The 21,627-nt window shown below is 44.7% G+C and overlaps 3 protein-coding genes and 1 pseudogene across 4 annotated transcripts; all 4 read left to right on the top strand.

Annotated features, from left to right (window-relative positions):
• The first annotated feature begins 1,132 nt into the window (after positions 1-1,132).
• Positions 1,133-2,768, top strand: IQCF3 (IQ motif containing F3). The gene is made up of 3 exons (XM_021068869.2): positions 1,133-1,394; positions 1,555-1,599; positions 2,316-2,768. Exons 1-3 carry the CDS (start codon positions 1,278-1,280, stop codon positions 2,712-2,714), a joined length of 561 nt encoding a protein of 186 aa, XP_020924528.2. The 5' UTR covers positions 1,133-1,277; the 3' UTR covers positions 2,715-2,768.
• Positions 2,769-5,313: 2,545 nt separating this feature from the next.
• On the top strand, positions 5,314-9,798 carry LOC100738971 (IQ domain-containing protein F5-like). The gene is made up of 3 exons (XM_021071134.2): positions 5,314-5,451; positions 8,011-8,069; positions 9,183-9,798. The coding sequence occupies exons 2-3, from the start codon at positions 8,049-8,051 to the stop codon at positions 9,651-9,653; spliced, it is 492 nt and encodes a 163-aa protein (XP_020926793.1). The 5' UTR covers positions 5,314-5,451; positions 8,011-8,048; the 3' UTR covers positions 9,654-9,798.
• Positions 9,799-12,260: 2,462 nt separating this feature from the next.
• Positions 12,261-13,078, top strand: LOC110255261 (small ribosomal subunit protein eS7 pseudogene; annotated as a pseudogene).
• Positions 13,079-14,015: 937 nt separating this feature from the next.
• On the top strand, positions 14,016-17,595 carry IQCF2 (IQ motif containing F2). Of its 2 annotated transcripts, none has more exons than XR_014823188.1 (3): positions 14,016-14,152; positions 14,599-14,694; positions 15,742-15,771. XR_014823188.1 is itself a non-coding variant. In XM_084988467.1 (3 exons), the coding sequence occupies exons 1-3, from the start codon at positions 14,402-14,404 to the stop codon at positions 16,123-16,125; spliced, it is 498 nt and encodes a 165-aa protein (XP_084844593.1). In that variant the 5' UTR covers positions 14,364-14,401; the 3' UTR covers positions 16,126-17,595. The 2 variants fall into 2 exon arrangements, 1 of the variants encoding a protein (XP_084844593.1); XM_084988467.1 differs by lacking the exon at positions 14,016-14,152 and adding an exon at positions 14,364-14,419 and having other exon boundaries at positions 15,742-17,595.
• The last annotated feature ends 4,032 nt before the right edge of the window (positions 17,596-21,627 follow it).

The following is a 21,627-nucleotide window of genomic DNA, read 5'->3' on the forward strand; positions in this document are numbered from 1 at the left end:
TTAGAAATGAATTCAGAGGAGAAAGACAGATTGTGCTGGGTCATGAGTACATACAGAGTCACCGTTATCAAATTAGAGATTTTTTTTGAAGGGGAGGAAGCTGCTCCTGCAACTTACAGAAGTTCCCAGGCCAGGGATCCAACCTGTGCCACTGTGGTGACAATGCTAGATACTTAACCTGCTGCACCACAAGGGAATTCCCAAATTACAGGTATTTTTAAATAGTTTAATAATAAGAGCTTCTGTGAAGCTGTGTGGGGAAAGGAAGGGAATCGAAGTGTTCACATGTCATGGCTTTCAGTAGTAGTTAGCATAACATAAACCCTCATGATCAGACCTAAATTGAAAATATCCTCATATTTGGTGGGAAGTTGATAGATAATGAGGAGGCCACGTCCGCGTTCCCACTGTGGTGCAGTGAATTGAAAAGCTGGCATTGCCACAGTTGTGGCGTAGGTCGCAGCTGCAGCTTGGATTCAACCCCTGGCCCAAGAACTTCCATATGCTGTGGGTGTAACCAAAAAAACAAAAAGCCATGTCAGTGTCAGCATATTCTTGAGATCTGGAGGGAGCTCCATGGAGAGTCTATAAAGAGAAAATGAACGTCGCTGGAAAATAGCAGTAGAGACAGCCAGGTGACAGCTGGATTTTGAAGTGAGCCTGGAGAACTAGATGACCATTGCCACTACCAGAGGAGTCTACAGTGGGGGGAAAGAGGACACTATCTCCCAGATATTGACTCATGTTTGGTAAATTCCTCCAGCCAACTCTTTCATACATAGGATGAAAGGGCTTATTTTGTTATAAGGAGCATATATTGGCTTGCTAAGTGCAACCAAACAGCTACAGAAGGACAGGGTTTCAGCAGCTGGAAGGAGGGAGCAGAAGTTGGCTGAGGTACATCCATCTCAACCCTTCCTTGGCACCTTCTGCTCACCCTCACCCACTGATCTCTATTAAAGGAAACTTTCTCACCCACTGAAGAAGGGCCTATGGCAGAAAAAGCAGAAGGGCATGGGGAACAGCTGGGCCCACACACCTCCCTCTGCACCCTGTGAGCTGCTGCACACAGTGGCTGAGAACAGGAGGGTCTTGTAGGAGAACCAGATCAGAGATCATCTTTGGGAAAAGACAGACTCTCGGGGCCTATGGTTCTACCAAAGACCCTGGTCCATCCCTGGCAGGAGGGAAGTGGGCAGATGTTTCCACTTTATCCAACAACTTTGAGTCTGGAGAAGGCAACATGATTCCTGGGTCATAGTTGCCCTTGTGACATCATGGCTATCTCCTCATCTACCATCCTTCCTGCCTCTGCCATGGCCAATGGAGCAGCGACCAGAGGGGGATGTGAACACCTGACCACTGTCCCCAAAACCATGGGCAGTAAATGTTGTGTAAGACTTATGCACTCCCTCCCCTGGGGGTGGGAAATTGCCTCATGGCAGAGGGAAGCACCAGGTGACTTTAAGGGACCCAGGGAAAGACCAGGGGTTATGGAGACTTTGCACAGAGGCTGGTCCTCACTCGTGATTTCTCCCTGCATTCTTACTGCAGAAGTCTCAACCAGATGATGATGCTCCAGAGAGAGAGAGGCAGAAGGTAGGTGGGAGCATGAGAGGAACACATCATTGGCCCTCCGACCCCATAATCCCTGGAAGTTAAGACTCCATCTCTGGTCTCACAGGAGTCAGTTCATGTTGCCTCCTGTCCTTGTAAATTCCCTCCCTGTTCTGGGTGAACTGTGATAAGGATGGAGAGCGACAGTAGATAATCGAGAAATCAGGATGCCGACAGGCCAGGTGGAAAGTGGGACCCAGCGCAGTGGGAACTGGGGAGCCAGAGAAGGTCCAGAAGGGTAGTAGTGTAGAAGTCAAAAGCAGTGAGGTGGGGAGTCTCCCAGGGGCTGTGACATGGTCCTAGGCATCCGGAGGCAGCATCACAGACTGGAATTTGGACTGAGATGCAAGCTATATACACAGAGGTTCATCCTGAGGACCCTCTGGTGACTCACACCCCTGTCAGGTCTTGTGGATCAGAAAGTGTTTCCAGTGATTCCATGAACCTGTGAAGACCACAGGGCAAGAGTATCCCCGTTTTATAGACAAAAACACTGTGACTCAGGGTGAGCAGATGTGTTCATGGCCACAGCAAGACAGAAGTAGAGCCAAAACCCCAAACAGGTCTTCTAGGTCCTCAGAACCACCAAGGGAAAGGCTGACCTTTAAGAGAGAAGATCAGAGGTCCTTTGTGGCAGACATCAGAGCTGTGGTTTATGGTGACAGATTCACTGGGAGTCCTCTGCTTTGCTTGGTTAGTTGCTTCTTGCAAAACAACGCCAAAGAGCAAGAATGAAGGCAGCTGGGAAGATCCAGGCCTGGTGGCGTGGCACCTTGGTGCGTAGGACCCTGTTGGCAGCTGCCCTCAGGGCCTGGATGATTCAGTACTGGTGGAGAACAGTCACATGGAGGCAGTTGGATAAGCGACGGCAGAACTCATTGAAGATCTATGTAATCCAGGAGCAGGCAGCAGTCAAGCTCCAGTCGTGGGTTCGCATGTGGCAGTGCCTTCAACATTACTGCCAAGTATGCAATGCTATCTGCATACTTCAAGCTCCAAAGAGCTGCTTCACCTTCCAGACCAGTGATGTTTCACCGGCCCAATATGAAGGCACTTACAACCAGCCAGAGTTCCATATTGAAATCCTATCAGTCTAAGAGTGCTATAGGGTGGAGAACTGGCTCCACCACCCCAATAAATGTCTGACCAGGTTTTGTGCGTTTCAGTGACTTCCACGCGATTCAGGTCTCTCCCTTCTCTTCTACTGGGGGAAACATTTCAATATAGGTATCTCTAGATTTTCCACTGTGGCACAATGGAATCAGCAGCATCTCGGGAGTGCTGGGACACAGGTTTGATCCTCAGCCCGGCAATGTGGTTTAAAGATTTCCGCAGCTGTGGCTTAGGTTGCAACTGCGGCTCAGATCTGACCCCTGGCTCAGGAACTCCTTATGCCATGGGGTGGCCAAAAAAGAAAAAAAAAAGTACATATAGGTACCTCTCCCTCCTACCCCCATTCCTACCTCTCAGCGCCTATGGCTCCCGTTCTGGACCCACAGAGGCCATATGCCAGTGACTCTATCCAAACCACAAGCTGCTGCCTGAGGCTGTCCTCATATATGCAGAACCAGTTGTCCCATTCTACAGCCCTGGCACCAGTCTTCTAAACTTGTAACTGGGAGGTGCTGGGCTTTATATTCCTGAAGACTCTGAGTACCTCCTCTTAGGAAAGTGAGGCCATGCCACACCTCTCTCAGCCTGCCATCAGGAACCAGCTGGAGTTGTGCCCATTGGCTTTCTATTTGGCAAGCCTCAAACAGAAGTCAGGCACTTGGCTGGCTCTCCAGGGAGCAGAGCATCCCAGAGAAAGCACAGAAGGCTGGCCTTAGTGATGACTGGATACAAGGTTTTGCAAGCTTCATGCTAACTTGGATGCTATTTTCTTTGGGAAATAGCAGATAACATGATCTTAAGGAACTTCAGATCTGCTTCCATCCTCCCTCCTCAGGGCCAGCTTCTCCAGGGTGGTGAACACAAATAGGGCTCCCAGTTACATCCTCTACCCTATGTATGATGTGATTCTTAATGACTTCAACATTGACTGGATGATGGCCCCAAGCTGCTAGTCTCTCACCTCCAGTGATTTTGACTTCCATCCTAGCTTAGTCATCCACTCCCATGATTGCACTGTAGACCACTGCTTCTGAAGCTGTCTGTGGGGAGGGACCATTTTTTTTTTAATGTCCAATCCATCACAGACCAATTATTTTATAAAACAAAATAAATGGAAAAAGCATACAAAATATAAGGCTTGTTTTTAATTATTAAAACATACATAAAATTACTATTTCAATTTGCTTTAAACATTTGTAAATGCTTGCTCTAAATATCTGTACTTATCTTAGTGGTAACAAATGCTCACCACATGTGGTGGCATTGCCCTAGCGCTTGTGTTATTAAACTTAAGTTCTGGAGTTCCCGTCATGGCGCAGTGGTTAACGAATCCGACTGGGAACCATGAGGTTGTGGGTTCGGTCCCTGCCCTTGCTCAGTGGGTTAATGATCCGGCGTTACCGTGAGCTGTGGTGTAGGTTGCAGACGCGGCTCGGATCCCGCGTTGCTGTGGCTCTGGCGTAGGCCAGTGGCTGCAGCTCCGATTCAACCCCTAGCCTGGGAACCTCCATATGCCGCGGGAGCGGCCCAAGAAATAGCAAAAAAATAAAAATAAAAATAAAATAAAAAATAATAAACTTAAGTTCATCTGCTCACCATTTAAAAATCCAATACTGAGGAGTTCCCTTGTGGCACAGGGGATTAAGGAGCCAGTGTTTTCACTTCAGTGGCTCAGGACATTTTGGGGGGGGGGGGGCGCGTAGCCAAAAAAAAAAGAGAGAGAGAATCCAATACTGAGAGACAGGTGCTGGGTAAAAGGAAAGATAGCTTTATTGAGGAAGTTTGCAGTCCTGGGGAGAAGGTGGTCTTATGTCCCCAAACCCAAACCCCATTCTTTGGGTTCTGTTTGAAGACAAAATAGGGAAAAGAGGAAGGGGCTATGTGCTGAGAAGAACGTTATAGGGTATGTGATCATTTACAGTCTTTTGATTGGTTGGTGGTGAGAAGCTGGGAGTCAACATCATCAACACTTTGGTTCCTACCAGTCTGGGGTCTATATGCTTATGGGCAGAATACAGTTAATTTCTTCCACCTGGTGGGTGTTTCAGTAAAACATCTCAAAGGATATGGCTCAGAATATTATCTATAGCCCTTGAGGAGGAAGTAAATGTCCCTGACTTTGTTTAATGGCTAAACCATTGTTATTTTGTCTTGTTTGCATTTGTTTTTGCATTTTTTATCCCCGCATTTTCTGATTAAATTTATTCTCCAGCTAAAGTTTTTTTTTTTTTTTTTTACAAGAGGCAGGCAGAGGGCATGGAGACGAGAGGTCTGTCCCAGGAAGGCCCCATAGGTCCTATTCGTTGACATCTGTCATCACTCAAAACTGATCACAGCAATGATATTAATGTCAATCACCCCAATCTCTGTCTTCTGCCTTCTATCCTTTAGAGCAGAGGTCAAAAAACTATGGCCTGCAGTTTAGTGGTTGTTACAGAGACTGTACAGACATCAAACCTAAGATACTATCTGGCCCTTTACGGAAAAAGTTTGTCAACTCCTGTCTTAGAGCCATTGCTTCTTAGGCATTAATCTAAATGTTGCTTCACATTATTCACAACAGCCAAGACATGGAAACAACCTAAATGTCCATCGACAGATGATTGGATTAAGAAGATGTAGTATATATACACAATGGAATACCATTCAGCCATAAAAAAGAACAAAATAATGCCATTTGCAGCAACATGGATGGAACTAGAGACTCTCATACTAAGTGAAGTAAGTCAGATAGAGAAAGACAAATACCATATGATATCACTTATATCTGGAATCTAATAAATCACACAAATGAACCTGTCTACAGAAAAGAAACAAACTTATGGATGTGGAGAACAGACTTGTGGTTGTCAAGGGGGAGGGGGAGGGAGTGGGATGGACTGGGAGTTTGGGGTTAGTAGATGCAAACTATTGCCTTTGGAATGGATAAGCAATGGGATCCTGCTGTGTAGCACCGGGAACTATGTCTGGTCACTTGTGATGGAGCATGATAATGTGAGAAAAAAGAATGTATACATGTATGTGTGATTGGGTCACCTGCTGTGCAACAGAAAATTGACAGAACACTGTAAATCAGCTACAATGGAAAAAATAAAAATCACTATTAAAAAAATATTGCTTCGGTCCTAAGGACTTCATGGAAATTGACCTTACCCATATATATTTTTTTTCTTTTTTGGCGACCTTATAGCATATGGAGCTCCTAGGCCAGAGATCAGATCCGAGCTGCAGTTGCTACCTAAGCTGCAGCTGCAACCTAAGCTACAGCTGCAGGAACGCCAGATCCTTAACCCATTGTGTCAGGCCAGGGATCAAACGTATGTCCCGATGCTCCCCAACATCACCAATCCCATTGTGCCACAGTGGGAATTTCTTGATCTTACCAGTATCTTATTACCCATCGTGCTGTCACCCCTTGTCCCCAGCTTAGATTCCACTGTCTGTTGAGCATTCTCTTACAGTTTTACCACCATTTGCCCTCTCTCTCTCCACCTTTGGATGAACACAACACTTTACATCTTGCACCAGAGGAGCTGAACTTCCCTGAAGAAAAACAAATCACCATATTGCATGGTTTAGGTGTATATTCAGGACAACAGGTGGATAAACTTCTCAAGATATTTCTCTGTTATTTTGCTTCTTGACCTGAAGATTTCACATTCCTTCTTCTCTTTTCAAATGGGCAGTTCCTTCTCATTTCCTCTTACCTTCAAATGATGATGTTACCACACAGTTAACTGAGGAAATGGCAGCAGACTGGACCCCCATCTCCCTATCATCTTGGCCTTCATCTCAGCATCATTTGCATACCTTTGGCCTTCCTTGGTTGAAATGAATTGTCTTTGCCCCATCTGAGGCCACCCCCTCCACTTTGCTCTTCTGGAGCTTTTTCTTTTACTCACTCTCACTTCTTGCCTTTGCAATAGCATCATCCTGTAATTTCATTTCTTTCTCTAAATCAGTATCTACCTTTTCATCAAATCATTCCCATTGACATACAAAGTGCCCCAAAATTAAATAGTTCATCCTTGACTATCTCCTATTCCAGTTTTTACAAATCTCCTCATAGCAAATACGTTGTCACTGTCTCCCCTTCCAGATCTCTCATTCTGTCCTAAACTCAACTCCAGCTGAGCTTCCCTTACCCCCAACTCTGCAGAAATGATACTCATCAAGGGGATTCAATGAGAGAGATTGTTGGCAAAAATGACCAAAATTACTTCCCTTGACCATTTACCCAATCTATTTAATTCAAATTCCTCCCTGAATATTCCCTTTTACTTACCTCCATTCCTTCCCTCCCACATCAGTCCATCAGGAAGTTGCCTTTGGCTTCATCTGTGCAACACAGCAATATCTACAATGTAGCAGAGTATGAAGACTGCATAGAAATGTAAAATGGGGTAACTACTGTGGAAGAATTTGGTGGTCTCAGAAAGTTAACTATAGAACTACAGGAGTACTTCTAGATATATACCCAAGAGAATTGAGAACATACGTTCAAACAAAAACTTTATAAAAAATTTCATAGTTGGATAGTAGCCAAAAATTTGGAAACAACCCAAATAGATGAATGGCTAAATGAATTGGCTAAGTGAATTGTAGTACATACATACCATGGTATACTGCTCAGCAATAAAAAGAAATGAACTACTGATGTATACAACTCGTACAGATCTTAAGAAAGAGTACAGACCTGAGAGTGATGGAACCACTACCTCCCAAGTATGGGAAATTTAAGGGATCACAGACCTTAGGGGATTTGAACAAGCTATTTCCAAGTCATGGGCATTCGATGTTGTATAAGAAAGAACCAGTCGGCCCAAAGTTGCAGGTAGGGAAGGTGGGTTTCCATAGTTATTTAAAGATGCTAGTGGAGTTCCTGTTGTGGTGCAGTGGAAATGAATCTGATTAGGAACCATAAGGTTGCAGGTTCGATCCCTGGCCTTGCTCAGTGGGTTAAGGATCTGGCATTGCCGTGAGCTGTGGTGTAGGTCACAGATGTGGCTCGGATCTGGCATTGCTGTGGCTGTGGCGTAGGGCAGCAGCAACAGCTCTGATTAGACCCCTAGCCTGGGAACCTCCATATGCCACGGGTGCAGCCCTAAAAGGACAAAAGACAAAAATAAATAAATAAATAAATAAATAAATAAATAAATAAGACGCTAGTCCTATATCTTGGTTTTCTGGGCACAGCAGGAGGTAGAACATGTGTTAGACTTGGCACAGAGTTTACAGAGATAAACCTACCCAACTTTCCCCTCTAAACTCTGATTACAGAAGTTTATTGACGCACTGCCAGAGAGAGATGGAAAGATATGTTACATCTTCGGCCAAAGGTAGGTCAATGGAGACCCTAAGAGTTGAGGGGACCCTAACCTGCAACATGTCCAATCACAGTCACCTGGGAGTGATGGCTTGTCTTCTCTGTGGCCCATGGCATGGGATGGTCAGGGATTTTTGTCATCCAAAGCGGGGTACATCTGTGAGTGAAAGGTAGCGCTATGAAAATTAATGCTCAGGAACAACAATCATAAACTAAGAATGTCCCAGGCCAACCAGGATGAGTGGTTGTCCTATCCACAGCTGGAACGAATAGAAATGGACTCATCTTTGGTTGTCCTGTTGTCCTAGTTCCTTCATGGTCTGAAAAGGTGGGTGTGAGTGAGACATGGAGACGTGGTTGTAGGGAGAAGGAACTCTGACAAACGGGAGTCAAAGCATGCCACTGGTTTGAGGAGTGGGTGGTGAGGGCTGTTTTGGGGATGCATAGTCAAGTACAGGGAAACCCAAGTCTGGAATTGTGTGCGAAGTGTGTGTGTGTGTGTGTGTGTGTGTGTGTGTGTGTGTGTGTTTCCGTGAGTGCATGTGTGTGGATGTTAACTGAAGTTCAAGGTGTGAGAAGCCAAACAGGTGAGAGTGAGGAATACCAGAGAAAGACTCCAAACTGTGTAGAGAAGGCACACTTCTAATACTATGACGTGCTGGAGGGAGCCAGCAGGTGGCGCATTGGAGCTGGAGTCAAGCATGAAAAGAGGGCAAAGCCTGACCCTTCTTCAGCCTGCGGGCGAGGTCTGCAGGGAGGGCTGTGCGTCCCAGGTAGGTGGTCAGGCCCAAGTGGAACATAGTAATCCTCTGACCCACAGATCGTGATGTTCTTGTTCTAGACTGGCCACCCAGGTCCAAGTAACCAGGTGACAGCTAGGGCAGGTGCACCTCGTGTTACAGCTGAGGATCCTGAGACTCGGAGGTCAGCGTGATGTGTCTGCTCATGAAGAGTGGTAGAGACCCCTCGTCTGGTCTTTTTGCTCTAGCCTGTGGCCTGCCCAGTGCTGAGGAAGTTCTGAGAAAGGGGCCATTGTTGACAAAGGGTCAGGACCCCTTTCCTGACTCACGCCAGGGCTGAGAAGGGTTGCGAATGTTTCCTGAGTGACCCTTCTTTTTCCTTGCAGCCCCCACCCCCAGTGAAAAAGCCACCCCCTGACAATCACTTGAAAGCAGTAAAGATCCAGGCCTGGTGGCGGGGCACCTTGGTGCGTAGGACGCTGCTGCATGCTGCACTAAGAGCGAGTATCATTCAGTACTGGTGGAAGCAGAAGCTGGCAGAGCTGCTGGAGAAGAGACGGCGGGCTGCACTGGAGTATTATGCCCGGCAAAACTGGGCAGCAGTCAGACTCCAGTCTTGGGTCCGCATGTGGCGTATCCACCTTCGTTACTGCCGTTTGCTTAATGCTGCCCGCATCATCCAGGTCTACTGGCGCTGGCATAATTGCCATACCCGTGGCTTTTTCAGGGGCAGCTATGAAATCACAGCAAGCCAGCTCAGACTTGAGCTTGAGATCTTTCTGGGGTCACAGGTCTGTCGGATTACAGACTGCATCCCCTTCCCAATAAAGAATTGGCCAGGTCGACTCCAACACTGAGTCATGACAGGCACTCCAACACTCTGTCAGACAAGCTCCACGAGGTCCTTGTCTCGGCAAAGGGTCAAGGTATATGGTGGCAGATGTTGGGCTCCTCACAGGTCAGCTCTGTGGGAGCGGCAGGAGTTGTCTGCAGTCCCATGTGGAGGAGGATTTTAGGAGCCAGGTGCTAGATCAGCAGAGTCTGTGCTTGATTAGTAATGTCTGCCATGGGGAGGTGAGATGGCATTGCAGGGCCACCGAGTCAGCCAGCACCAGGGAAACTGCTTTGTAGCGAGGTCTGTGTTTATGGTGCCCCCCGCCCCTTATAGCCGCACAGCGTGGAGCCCTGTGCCATCTGATGCTCTTAGTCGTTCAGTGGCTTCTCATTCAATTTAGAACCATTCCCAAGCCCTCCCTCCGGGGTCTACATAAGCCTGCACGGTCTGGCCTTGGCCATCTCACCCTGTCGCCAGGGTCCCCCCGGGCAGCTCTGCTAATATCAAATAGACCAGCAGCCTCCCATCGCAGCTCTCTGCCCTTGCTGCCTCCTCTCCTTGGGTTGTCTTCTTGCAAGTAGAGCTCTCGCTCCATTCAGGTTTGTCTCTGCTCTCTGTTCCTTCCAAGGAGGCCTTCTTTGGTTTGACCACCCAAATGAGACAGCTTTTCCCGCCGCCCCCTTCTGTGTGCTCTGGCTCCTGGCTCTGCTTTCCAGCTTCAGTCCTCATCCCCGCAGTGGTTATCTTACCCCCTTTTCTGTTTTCTGTTCCCCCAGGAGAGGTGAGCTTCAGGAGAGGAGGGACTCTGGGTTCAGTGCTGTGTTCCCAGGACCTAGAACAGCGGGGTCTCGCTCCCTCTCGGTATGCTTTTGTCTGTACATTTTTATTGTCTGTATGTTGTGACATTTTGACATCATTTTTAAAAACCCCTTGCTGGCTCGGGTGGACTCCCCCTCCCAGTGCTGGCCAAGTCTTTGAGATGGCAAAGCACTCAGCCTGGAGCCGGCCTTTGATGTGCAAACTAACCAATCCAGAGCCTTACCTGCTCTCTCAGGCCTGTACACCCCAGAGGGCAGTATTCCTGGGCCTCACTCATCCCAGCTGGGCATCTGGGGGACAGCCCTATAATTTAGAGCCCACCCAAGTTACTCAAACTAGCCAATGCTAAACTGCCTTGCCTTTCCCACTCCAAGAAAGACCATGGCAAAAGTTCTTTTCTCACCCCTGTCTTCTGCCACTTGCCCAAATCTGATGCGTCCCTTGTGACCCTGTGTGACCTGAGGAGATCTGGAGATCACACTGTGCCACAATGGTATGTATCACCAGCATCTTGGGAGTTTTGGTTCAATCCCCATACTGGCACAGTAGGTTAGGGATCTGGCATTCCACAGCTGTGGCTTAGTTCGCAGCTATGGCTTGGATCTGATCCCTGGCCTGGGAGCTCCATGTGCCACGGGGTGGTCAGGGGGTGGGGCGGGGGGGGGCGGGAAATGACGCGACCTCTTCTCTAGGATCTGTAAGTATGATAAACCTTGTTTACTGTGCCCTTTCCTATTCTCTTGTGGCTGTCCCTGGACATCACATAAAGTGACATAAAATATGTATATACAGGGCTTATAATAGAAGTTAAATTCACATAACCATTTTAGATTAATCACATAATATTTTGGAGTTGTGCCCACAACATGCAGAAGTTCCCAGTCCTGGGATCGAACCTGCCCCACAGCAGCAACCTGAGCCAGATCCCTAACCTACTGAGTCACCACAGATCTCCTAATCATGTAATATTAACTATTAACATAAGAGTAATAATTCAGTGTCATTTAGTGCACTCACAATTATGTAGTTTTTTTGTTTTGTTTTTTGTTTTTTTCAAGTCTGTACCCGTGGCATATGGAGGTTTTCAGGCTAGGGGTCGAATCAGAGCTACAGCCACTGGCCTATGCTACAGCCACAGCAATGCCAGATCTGAGCTGTGTCTGCGACCTACACCACAGCTCACAGCAAAACCGTATCCTTAACCCACTGAGCAAGGCCAGGGATCGAACCTGCATTGTCACGAGCCATGATGGAAACTCCAAGATTGAGTTATAAAATATTTTTATCGTCCCAAACAAAAACTTCATACCCATAAAGCAATCACTTCCTAGTATCTGCTTCTCCAGCCACTGGCTGCATTGTCTCAATAGATTTATCTAGTTTGGGTTTTTATGTAAATGGAATCATGCAATATTTTGTGTCTGGTTTCTTTCACTTAACATGATGTTTTCAAGTGTCATCCACATTGTAGCATGCAATGTGTACTTCATTACTTTTTATAGTGTATTTCCTTTGTCCAAATAATTCACACTTTATTTATCTGCTCATCAACTGATAGACATTTAAATTGTTTGCACCTTTTGGCAATTGAGAATAATGCCAATATGAGTAGCAGCTACACGCTTTTACATTTCCACTAGCAATGTACAGAGTTCAAACATTTCTATGTCCTTGCTAATACTGTTATATTCCATTTGTGAAAATTCTAGCCATCATAGTGGGTGTGAAGTGGTATCTCATGGTTTGTTTTGCATTTCTCTCATGATGAAGGGTATTGGGCAACTTTATGTGCCTTTTGGTCATTTGTATATCTCTCTGGAGAAAAGTCTATTCAAGTTTTGAAAAAAATGTCAATTGGATCGTGGTTGTCTTTTTGTTATTTCTATAAATATTTAGGTAATGAATTAATACACAATTCTATCCAGGTTGTATTTGTGGCTTTACTATGGCTCGAATCTTCCCTCCTGCGTTTGAGTCCAGCATCTCCCAGGCCCTCCTGGAGCTGGAGAGGAACTTAGACCTCAAGGCCCAGCTACAGGAGCTGAACAATACAGCCACCAAGGAAACTGAAGTTGATGGTAGTCAGAAAGCTATTATAATCTTTGTTCCCATTCCTCAACTGAAATCTTTCTAGAAAATCAAGGTCTGGCTAGTGCGTGAGTTGGAGAAGAAGTTCAGTGGGAAGCACGCTGTCTTTATCACTCAGAAGAGAATTCTGCCTAAGCCAACTTGGAAAAGTCATACAAAAGAAATAATAGTAACAAGCAAAAGCCTCCCAGGAGCCACACTCTGACCACCATGCATGATGTGATCCCAGAGAATTTGGTTTCCCCAAGTGAGACTGAGCAAGAGAATTCGTGTGCAACTAGATGGCAGCTGTCTCCTAGAGGTTCATGTGGATAAAGCATCAGAACAATGTGGAACACAAGGTTGAAACATTTTCTGGAGTCTATAAGAAGCTCACAGGCAAGGATGTTAATTTTGAATTCCCAGAGTTTCAGTTGTAAACAAAAATGACTAAATATTATTCACAACCCCACCCCCCAAAAAACAATTACAAGGGTTTCAGGAGTTCTGTGCCAGGGTCTGGGGGCAAAGACCAATATATATTCCCTATTCTCTCACAAGTCAATAGTATCTTGGTGAAAGAAATAATCAAAGGTGAAGGGGATATGTCAAAGAACACAGAAGCCTGCCTGAAGGTCTCCCAGTGGCCAAATTGAGGTCAATTTGAGCACCAAAATTATTCTGATGACAGCAGATTATAACCTTTGAATTAAATAGGAACCCATCAGTTCACACTGACATAAATTAGTAAATGAAAAATTAATGAGAAGAGAAATGTCTTCCTTACAATAGAAAGCAACTAATACATGTAGAAAAAATTATGGTATTAGAAATTCAGTGGTTAGAAACAATCATAGTAATGAATAACTCAGGCAAGAAACATCAAGAAATGCTAATCTGAAGGTGTGGACAAGCTGGTAGAGCAGGAAGACCCTGAGCTTACCTCCTCCCAACAGTCACACTAAAATCACAACTATTTTCAAAGCAACCATCTATGAGGATGACCTAAAGACTAGCAAAAAAGATAACCTAAAGAAAGAACCACAATAAGATAGATGGGAGGAGTGGAGACACAGCACAGTCAAGACCCACACCCCAGGGTGATGACTCACAGACAAAAGGATGATAAGAATTGAGAGGTTCTCCCCAAGGAGTGAGGGGTCTGAGCTCGACATTGGGCTCCTCAGCCTGGGGATCCTGCACTGGGATGGCGAGCCCCCAGAATTTCTGGCTTTGAAGGCCAGTGGGGCTTATGTGGGGAAGGGGAAAGCTGGAGGGCCATAGGAAACAGACTGTTCTTCAAAGTTTCACAAAAACCTCACATGCTCTGAGACCCAGCACAGAGGCAATAATTTGAAGGTAATTCGGAAAATATTGCCTTTTAAATTTACCTTCCATCCCTCATTTTTGTTTTCTACTTAATTAATGTTAAATTTTTATCTTTATTTTACTGCTTTCTAGATTCCTGCAGGGCACTGAGATTCTGAAACCTGAGTCAAAGGAAGACAGGAAGTGTTTAGTCCACCGAGACCATAGGGAGCTGTACAGAGATACACTGCCGTGGTCACCTCCCACCCTCCCGTGTGACTGATAGTGAGAAAGAATGGGGATGGGCCTCGCTGGAGGAGAGCCTTGGTATGGAATGGCACTCAAGTGCTCTGTCTTCCCACTCTGAGCTCTGGTACCTCTCTGAGAGAAGGGGAGGAGGCAGGTGGTACACGTTCCCATGAAGCTTGTTTCTGAGGAAGACTCAACTTATGTGGCAGATATCCTAATCCTCATGTCATAAAGCAATTATTAACTCATAGTTCCCCCCTCATATTACTCATGCCAGACCTTGGGAAGTAGAGAAATCAAGGCTAAAAAACCATCTAGAGACAAGCCATGGGGATTCGATTTTGTGTAAGAGATGTGACCAGTTCTACTAGGCAGGCTCAGGGTGGGGTGAATCACCCTGGATTCCACAGGTTTGGGGAAAAGAGGGGAAGCCAGCTGAGGCAGTGGGTTTCTTTGTGCAAAGCTATAGAGAGAAACAGCAATCTTAGCTCATCCATTCATTTCCGGTCTTATTCTGATGACAGACAGAAGGCAATGTAATTTTAATTGTAATTGAGGACACCGAAGAAATAACTGCCTTGAAGAAGAAGAAGAAGGAGAAGCAGAAGCGGGAAAAAAAGGTAGGTTAAATCTCCATATAGTTAACAGATATCCAGAACACTTATGTCTGTGTCGTGAGGGTGTGGGACGGTGCCGCTTATGGATCCAGAGTTTAAATGATCAGGAATCAACTCAATATTGGCTCATTTTTCTCCAGTACCTTCTCAGCATGGGCCCCCTGTGTCTGGGTTTATTGACTGTGACATGAAGAGTGAGTAGAGAGAATGAAAACCCTCAAGAAATACATGAGCTGGGGGATGAGAATGTGAGGACTCGAGTTAGAAAATAGAATCTAGGAGTTCCCGTTGTGGCGCAGTGGTTAACGAATCCGACTAGGAACCATGAGGTTGCGGTTTCTATCCCTGGCCTTTCTCAGTGGGTTGACGATCCAGCGTTGCCGTGAGCTGTGGTGTAGGTTGCAGACGCGGCTTGGATCCTGAGTTGCTGTGGCTCTGGCGTAGGCCGGTGGCTACAGCTCCGATTAGACCCCTAGCCTGGGAACCTCCATATGCTGCCGGAGCGGCCCAAGAAATAGCAAAAAGACAAAAAAAAAGAAAAAAGAAAAAGAAAATAGAATCTAATTCCAGTATGGAAAGCTTGGGAGTAGAATATGTGATGAGGATGTTAAAAACCCACGGCCACATTGAAATACCCTGTTGGGGCAGGAAGAAATCAGCCAATGGGACTTGAATTAGCAGAGAATACCAAGCAAAAGAGTTATGAAGCCAAACCTCCCAAATACAGTAAGTGCTGAAGAGGTAGAGTGTGACTAGCAAAGTCCCTCTCATTCCTCAGACACCCTGTTAATTACTAGTGGCTTTCCCCCTGATCCATGCACCTATGAGATAGTCAAGAGGAGGGTGCTGTGACTCTGAGTACCAGGTGATGTGTCCATGTTGGCAGGGACGGACTCACCACCCAGGACTTCTGCCTCTTAGTCAGTGTCCTAACTCCCCCAAACTCTTCAAAAAAGGGCTGACTGTTAGGAGAATCCAGGCCATTTCCAGGAATATCTGAGAAGTTGGTGGCAGGAAGTTTCCTGAGTGGTCTCTCTTATCTCTGCCTAGGAAAATTTAGAAAAAAGAATAAAAGCAGCCAAGAAGATCCAGGCCTGGTGGCGTGGCACCCTGGTACGCCGGACTTTGTTGCATGCAGCCCTCAGGGCCTGGATCATTCAGTGCTGGTGGAGACTGACCCTCCAAAGGCTGCTGCAGAAGAAGCGGAGGGAAGCCCTGATCTCCTACGCACACACAGAGAGGGCACTGGTCAAGCTCCAGTCATTGGTCCGTATGTGGCGAGTCCACTGGCGATACTGCCAGGTGCTCAACGCCATCTACATCATCCAGTGCCACTGGCAATGCCACAACTGCCAGACCTGTGCCCTCCTCCGAGGCCACTGTGTAGTCACAGCCACTCACCTGCAGTTTCACATTGAGATCATTAACCCCTAAGGGATGGCATGGAGGGGCACTATGTTTCCTGTCCCCAGTAAAGGTCTAACCGGATCAGGTATGTCTCATGATCTCCCCTCAGTGAATGGAAATTTTGGGACTGAAGTCATCCTGCTTCATCTTCTCCCTGGGAAAGAACTTCAGTGAGGTTTTCCCCTTGTGTCTATGTACCCCGTTCTGGACTGACAATGCCACATGCTATTAAGTTGTCAAAACAGAAATTGAGATCCTAGTCTACCCTGATATATAACAGAGCCAGAAGTCCCAGTTCCCATCCCCAACCCCATTCCTTTCTCCTCACTGGGGATCTGAGAGACAGGTGAGCTGCATCTTCCTGAAGACTCTGGGTACCTCTGCACATGAGAACGAGCTCAGGCACTTCTCTGTCTGCCTGTGGCTAGGGATTGGCTGGGGCCTCAGATGCCTCAGACAAGGTATCTTTGGCAATTACCTCATGTAAAGGCCAACATGTGGCTGACTCTCCTGGGAGCAGTGCAGTGCAGCCCCAGGTGAAAGACAGGGGCTGGCCTTAGTGATAGTGTAACTGAGATGTTGGTGAGCAGGTGATGACTCTGGGGACATGGCACTTCAACTCCATCTTCACAAGTCTTTTACTAGAACTCCTCTCCCTGAGGGCTGTGCAACAAACAGGCTCCCTCCAACATTACCCCACCCCTACTCTTGTCTCCATTCTCACACCCATGGTTGTACTAAGCAGTGCTGCTTTACGGAAATTTCTGTGATGATGGAAATGTTCTGCATCAGTGCCATCCAGTGTGATAGCCACTAGCCGCACATGGTTGTAGAGCACTTGAAATGCGCCTGCTGCAACTAAAGAATTGAATTTTAGGAGTTCCTGCTGTAGATCCCTGTTGTGGCTCAGATTCAGCGCCTGGGCTGGAAACTTTCATGTGCTGTAGGTGCAGCTATTAAATTTTTTTTGAATTTTTAAATTTATTTAATTTAAATTAATTTAGGTTTAAATAGCCACATATGGCTAGTGGCTATTCCATTGAATAGTGTGGCTCTAGACCGCACCATTACCAGTAATTGTACTATTGCCCGATTTGCTTTTTCTAGAGTTCCATTCTCTTTTTACTTTACTCTCGCCTTCCAGTTCACCTTTCAAATATCCCTAATAGAATATTTCTTTAATGTGATAAGGTCTTCCAATCTTTTGACCCTACCAACTTTTTACAGCCGTCATCCATGACAAGCCCCTATATCTTTCCTTACCTGGTTCAGATTCTATACTTAATTATTGTAATCTCTCCCCTGCATAACTGGACTTCCTTTGGCTCTCTCTCTGCAAATGTGTTTGGGATGAACTCTATCATCTGCTGCTCTGTGCCTGCAGAAGAGTGAGCATAGCTAGAGAAAAACAACCACGATGCATGGTCTCAGTTCCTATTCATGACTGCAGATCTCCACTGGACAAGTTTCCCAATAAATTTCTCTAGTGTGTTTGCATTTCTTTTTTCTTTTTTGGTTCCCCGTGGCATATGGTGTTCCCGGGCCAGCGACTGAACCTGCATCCTGGTACTGCAGAGATGCTGCCAATCCTGTTGCACCATAGCAGGAACTCCTGCATTTCTTTTTCCTGAGTTGAATAATTCATACCATCCCTTCTCCCAATGTCCAATAACACTTCTTTTGACCTAAATAATGTTGATGTATATCACCATTAACTGAAGAAATGGGAGCCGACTGGATCTCTGTCTCCCTACCACCCTATTCTCCATCCCATCTCCACCTGGACCACACTGGTTACCTTCCCTCCAGCTGAAATTAATGAAGTCTTTGATCTGATCAAAGGATAATGCCCCCTCCACTATCCTGCTGCCATCTCAAGGTATTTGATCCTGCATCTTTAACCCCACTATCCAAATTATCATTTTTTTTCAGTGTAAATGTAACTTTTTTAGGCTTTTAAAATTTTTTTGTTTTTTAAATTATAGTTGATTTACAATGTTGGACCAATTTCTATACATCAAAGTGACCCAGTCATACATACATAGACATTTTTTCTTCGTATCATCCCACATCACGTTTGGTCCCAAGAGACTGGACACAGTTACCTCTGCTGTACAGTAGGACCTCATTGCCCATCCACTCTAAATGTAATAGTTTCCGTCTACTAACCCCAAACTCCCAGTCCCTCCCATTCCCTCCCCACTCCCCCTTGGCAACCACAAGTCTGTTCTCTATGTCTGAGTCTGTTTCTGTTCTGTAGATAGGTTCTTTATTCCATATTATAGATTCCACATATAAATGATATCATATTGTATTTGACTTTCTCTTTCTGACTCACTTCACTTAGTATGAGAATCTCTAGTTGCATCCATGTTGCTGCAAATGGCATTTTTTTATGGCTGGGTAGTATTCCATTGTATATATGTACCACACCTTCCTAATCTAGTCATCTGTCAATGGACATTTCGATTGTTTCCATGTCTTGGCTATTGTGAATAGTGCATACAAGTGCATGTATCTTTTTTTTTTTTTTTTTTTTTTTTGTCATTTTGCCTTTTGAGGGCCGCTCCTGCGGCATATGGAGGTTCCCAGGCTAGGGGTCGAACCGGAGCTGTAGCCACCAGCCTATGCCAGAGCCACAGCAACACAGGATCTGAGCCGCGTCTGCGACCTACACCACAGCTCACGGCAACATTGGGTCCTTAACCCACTGAGCAAGGCCAGGGATCGAACCCGCAACCTCATGGTTCCTAGTCGGATTTGTCAACCACTGAGCCATGACAGGAACTCCGCATGTATCTTTTTAAATTGCAATTTTGTCCAGATATGTGCCCAGGAGTGGGATTGCTAGATCATACGGTAGTTCTATATTCAGTTTTCTGAGATACCTCCATACTGTTTTCCATAGTGGTTGTACCAATTTACATTCGCACCACTAGTGTAGAAGGGTTCACTTTTGTCCACATCTTCTCCAGCATTTGTTATTTGTAGACTTACTAATCATAACAATTGTGACTGATGTGCAGTAGTACCTCATTGTATTGTACCTCATTGTAGTTTTGATTTTGCATTTCTCTAGTAATTAGTGATGTTGAATATTTTTTCATGTGCCTGCTGGACATCCCTATATTTTCATATACGTTCATTTAGGTCTTCCGCCCGTCTTTCACTTGGGTTGTTTGGCTTTTTTGTTGTTGAATTGTATGAGTTTGTATATTTTGGAGATTAAGCCATTGTCAGTTGCATCATTTGAAACTATTTTCTCCCATTCCATAGGTTTTATTTTCATTTTTTTTATGGTTTTCTTTACTGTGCAAAGCTTGTAAGTTTGATTAGGTCCCATTAGTTTATTTTTGTTTTTACTGCTATTGCTTTGAGAGACCCATCTAAAAAAAAAAAATTTGTGTGGTTGATGTCAGAGAATGTTTTGCCTATGTTCTCTTCTAGGAGTTTTATGGTCATGTATTATGTTTAAGTCTTTAAGCCATTTTGAGCTTATTTTTGTGCATGGCATGGGGGTATGTTCTAATTTCATTGCTTTACATGCAGCTGTGCAGTTTTTCCAGCACCACTTGCTGAAGAGACTCTTTTTCCCATTTTGTATTTTTGCCTCCTTTGTCAAAGATTGATTAACCATGGTGTCTCAGTTTATTTCTGGGCACTCTATTCTGTTCCATTGGTCTGTATGTCTGCTTTGACACTGTACCACACTGTCTTGATTATTGTAGCTTTGTAATATTGTCTAAAGTCTGGGAGGGTTATGCTTCCTGCTTTGTTTTTTTCCTCAGAATTCCTTGGCAAGTCTGGGTCTTTTATGGTTCCATATAAATTTTTGTATTATTTGTTCTAGTTCTGTGAAAAATGTCAAAATAGGTAATTTAATAGGGATTGATTGAATTAAATCTGTAGATTGCTTTGGGTTGTATGACCATTTTAACAATATTAATTCTTCCAATCCAGGAGCATGGGATATCTTTCCATTTCTTTGAATCCTCTTTAATTTCCTTGATTAATGTTTTATAGTTCTCAGCAGGTAAGTCATTCACCTCCTTGGTCAGGTTTGTCCCTAGGTTTTTAATTTTGGGGGGTGTGATTTTAAAAGATATTATTCTTACTATTTATTTGCTTTTTAGGGCCATACCTGTATCATATGAAAGTTCCCAGGTTAGGGGTCGAATTGGAGCTGCAGCTGCTGGCCTACGCCATAGCCACAGCAAAACAGGATCCAAGCTGCATTTGCAACCCACACCACAGCTCACAGCAATGCCAAATCCTTTAAAAGGTATTATTTTTATATTCCCTTTCTAATAATTCCCTGCTAGTATACAGAAATGCAAGTGATTTTTGAATGTTAATCTTGTATCCTGCTACTTGGCTGAATTTGTTGATCAGTTCAAGTAGTTTTTGTGTGGAGTCCTTAGGGTTTTCTATATATAGTATCATGTCATATGCATAGAGTAACAATTTTACCTCTTCTCTTCCAATTTGGATAATTCTTTTGTTTGTCTGATTGCTGTGGCTAGGACTTCCAATACTACGTTGAATAAAAGTGTTGAGAGTGGGCAGCCTTGTCCTGTTTCAGATTTTTTAGTGGGAACGCTTTCAGCTTTTCTTTGTTGAGTACTATATTGCCTGTGGGTTTGTTGTAAGTGGCTTTTATTATGTTGAGATATGTTCCATACATACCCACCTTGGTAAGAGTTTTATCATGAATGGATGTTGGATTTGTCAAATGCTTTTTCTGCATCTATTGAGATGATTTTTTTTTAACTTTTCTTTTGTTAATGTGGTGCATTACATTGATTGATTTGCTTATGTTGAACCATCCCTGTGAACTTGGAATGAATCTCACTTGGTTGTCTTATATGATCTTTTTTATATGTTGTTGGATTTGGTTGGATAAACTTGTTTAGAATGCACATGGAGTTCCCAGGCTAGGGATCAGATCCGATCCACAGTTGCAACATACTTGCAGCATACTCTAATCATGCAACCAGACCCTTCACCTACTGTGCTGGGCCAGAGATCGAATCTGTGTCCCCGCATTCCAGAGACAATCCCATTGTGCCACAGCCAAAACTCCAAAAAACGCAATCTTAATTTCTTTTCCAGCTCTGTTTCTCCTCATAGTAAAACATGCTGTCACTGTTTCCACTTCTGTTTGTATTATTTTTTCTTTAACTCATTCCCATTAGCCCACTATCCTTCTCACTCCACTTAAGACTGCCCTGATCAACATCATCAGTATTCCAACTGGCCAAATCCAACGGTTGTTTCTCTGTTCTTACCTTAAGCAGCCTCTGTACATCAGGTTACATAATTAGCTACTCCTTTCTTATAGAAATACATATTTTTAAAGACAAATAACAAAAATCATACCACTTAATCTATAAATACTTTTACATCTTTAATAGATGGGACCTTTGTAAAAATATAACCTCAATATTATATATTTAAACATTGACAATAATTCTTTAATACTATAGAGTATATATGTGCCTAATAACTGAGCTTCAAGATACCTAAAGC

This window comes from Sus scrofa, chromosome 13, assembly GCF_054392235.1.
Source record: "Sus scrofa isolate SSC_HxYL_T2T_F1_AM1 chromosome 13, Sscrofa_HxYL_maternal_Yorkshire_Landrace_v2.0, whole genome shotgun sequence".
NCBI classification, from domain to species: Eukaryota; Metazoa; Chordata; class Mammalia; order Artiodactyla; family Suidae; genus Sus; species Sus scrofa.

Excerpts from the sequence above, each read along its gene's own strand:
- IQCF3 (XM_021068869.2), top strand. The coding sequence starts at position 1,278 with ATGGCTATCTCCTCATCTACCATCCTTCCTGCCTCTGCCATGGCCAAT. Across the intron at positions 1,395-1,554 it reads CCATGGGCAGTAAATGTTGT|AAGTCTCAACCAGATGATGA; the intron begins GTAAGACTTATG and ends TTCTTACTGCAG. Across the intron at positions 1,600-2,315 it reads CAGAGAGAGAGAGGCAGAAG|TTGCTTCTTGCAAAACAACG; the intron begins GTAGGTGGGAGC and ends TTGCTTGGTTAG.
- LOC100738971 (XM_021071134.2), top strand. The coding sequence starts at position 8,049 with ATGTTACATCTTCGGCCAAAG. Across the intron at positions 8,070-9,182 it reads TGTTACATCTTCGGCCAAAG|CCCCCACCCCCAGTGAAAAA; the intron begins GTAGGTCAATGG and ends TTTTCCTTGCAG.
- IQCF2 (XM_084988467.1), top strand. Across the intron at positions 14,695-15,741 it reads AGCAGAAGCGGGAAAAAAAG|GAAAATTTAGAAAAAAGAAT; the intron begins GTAGGTTAAATC and ends ATCTCTGCCTAG.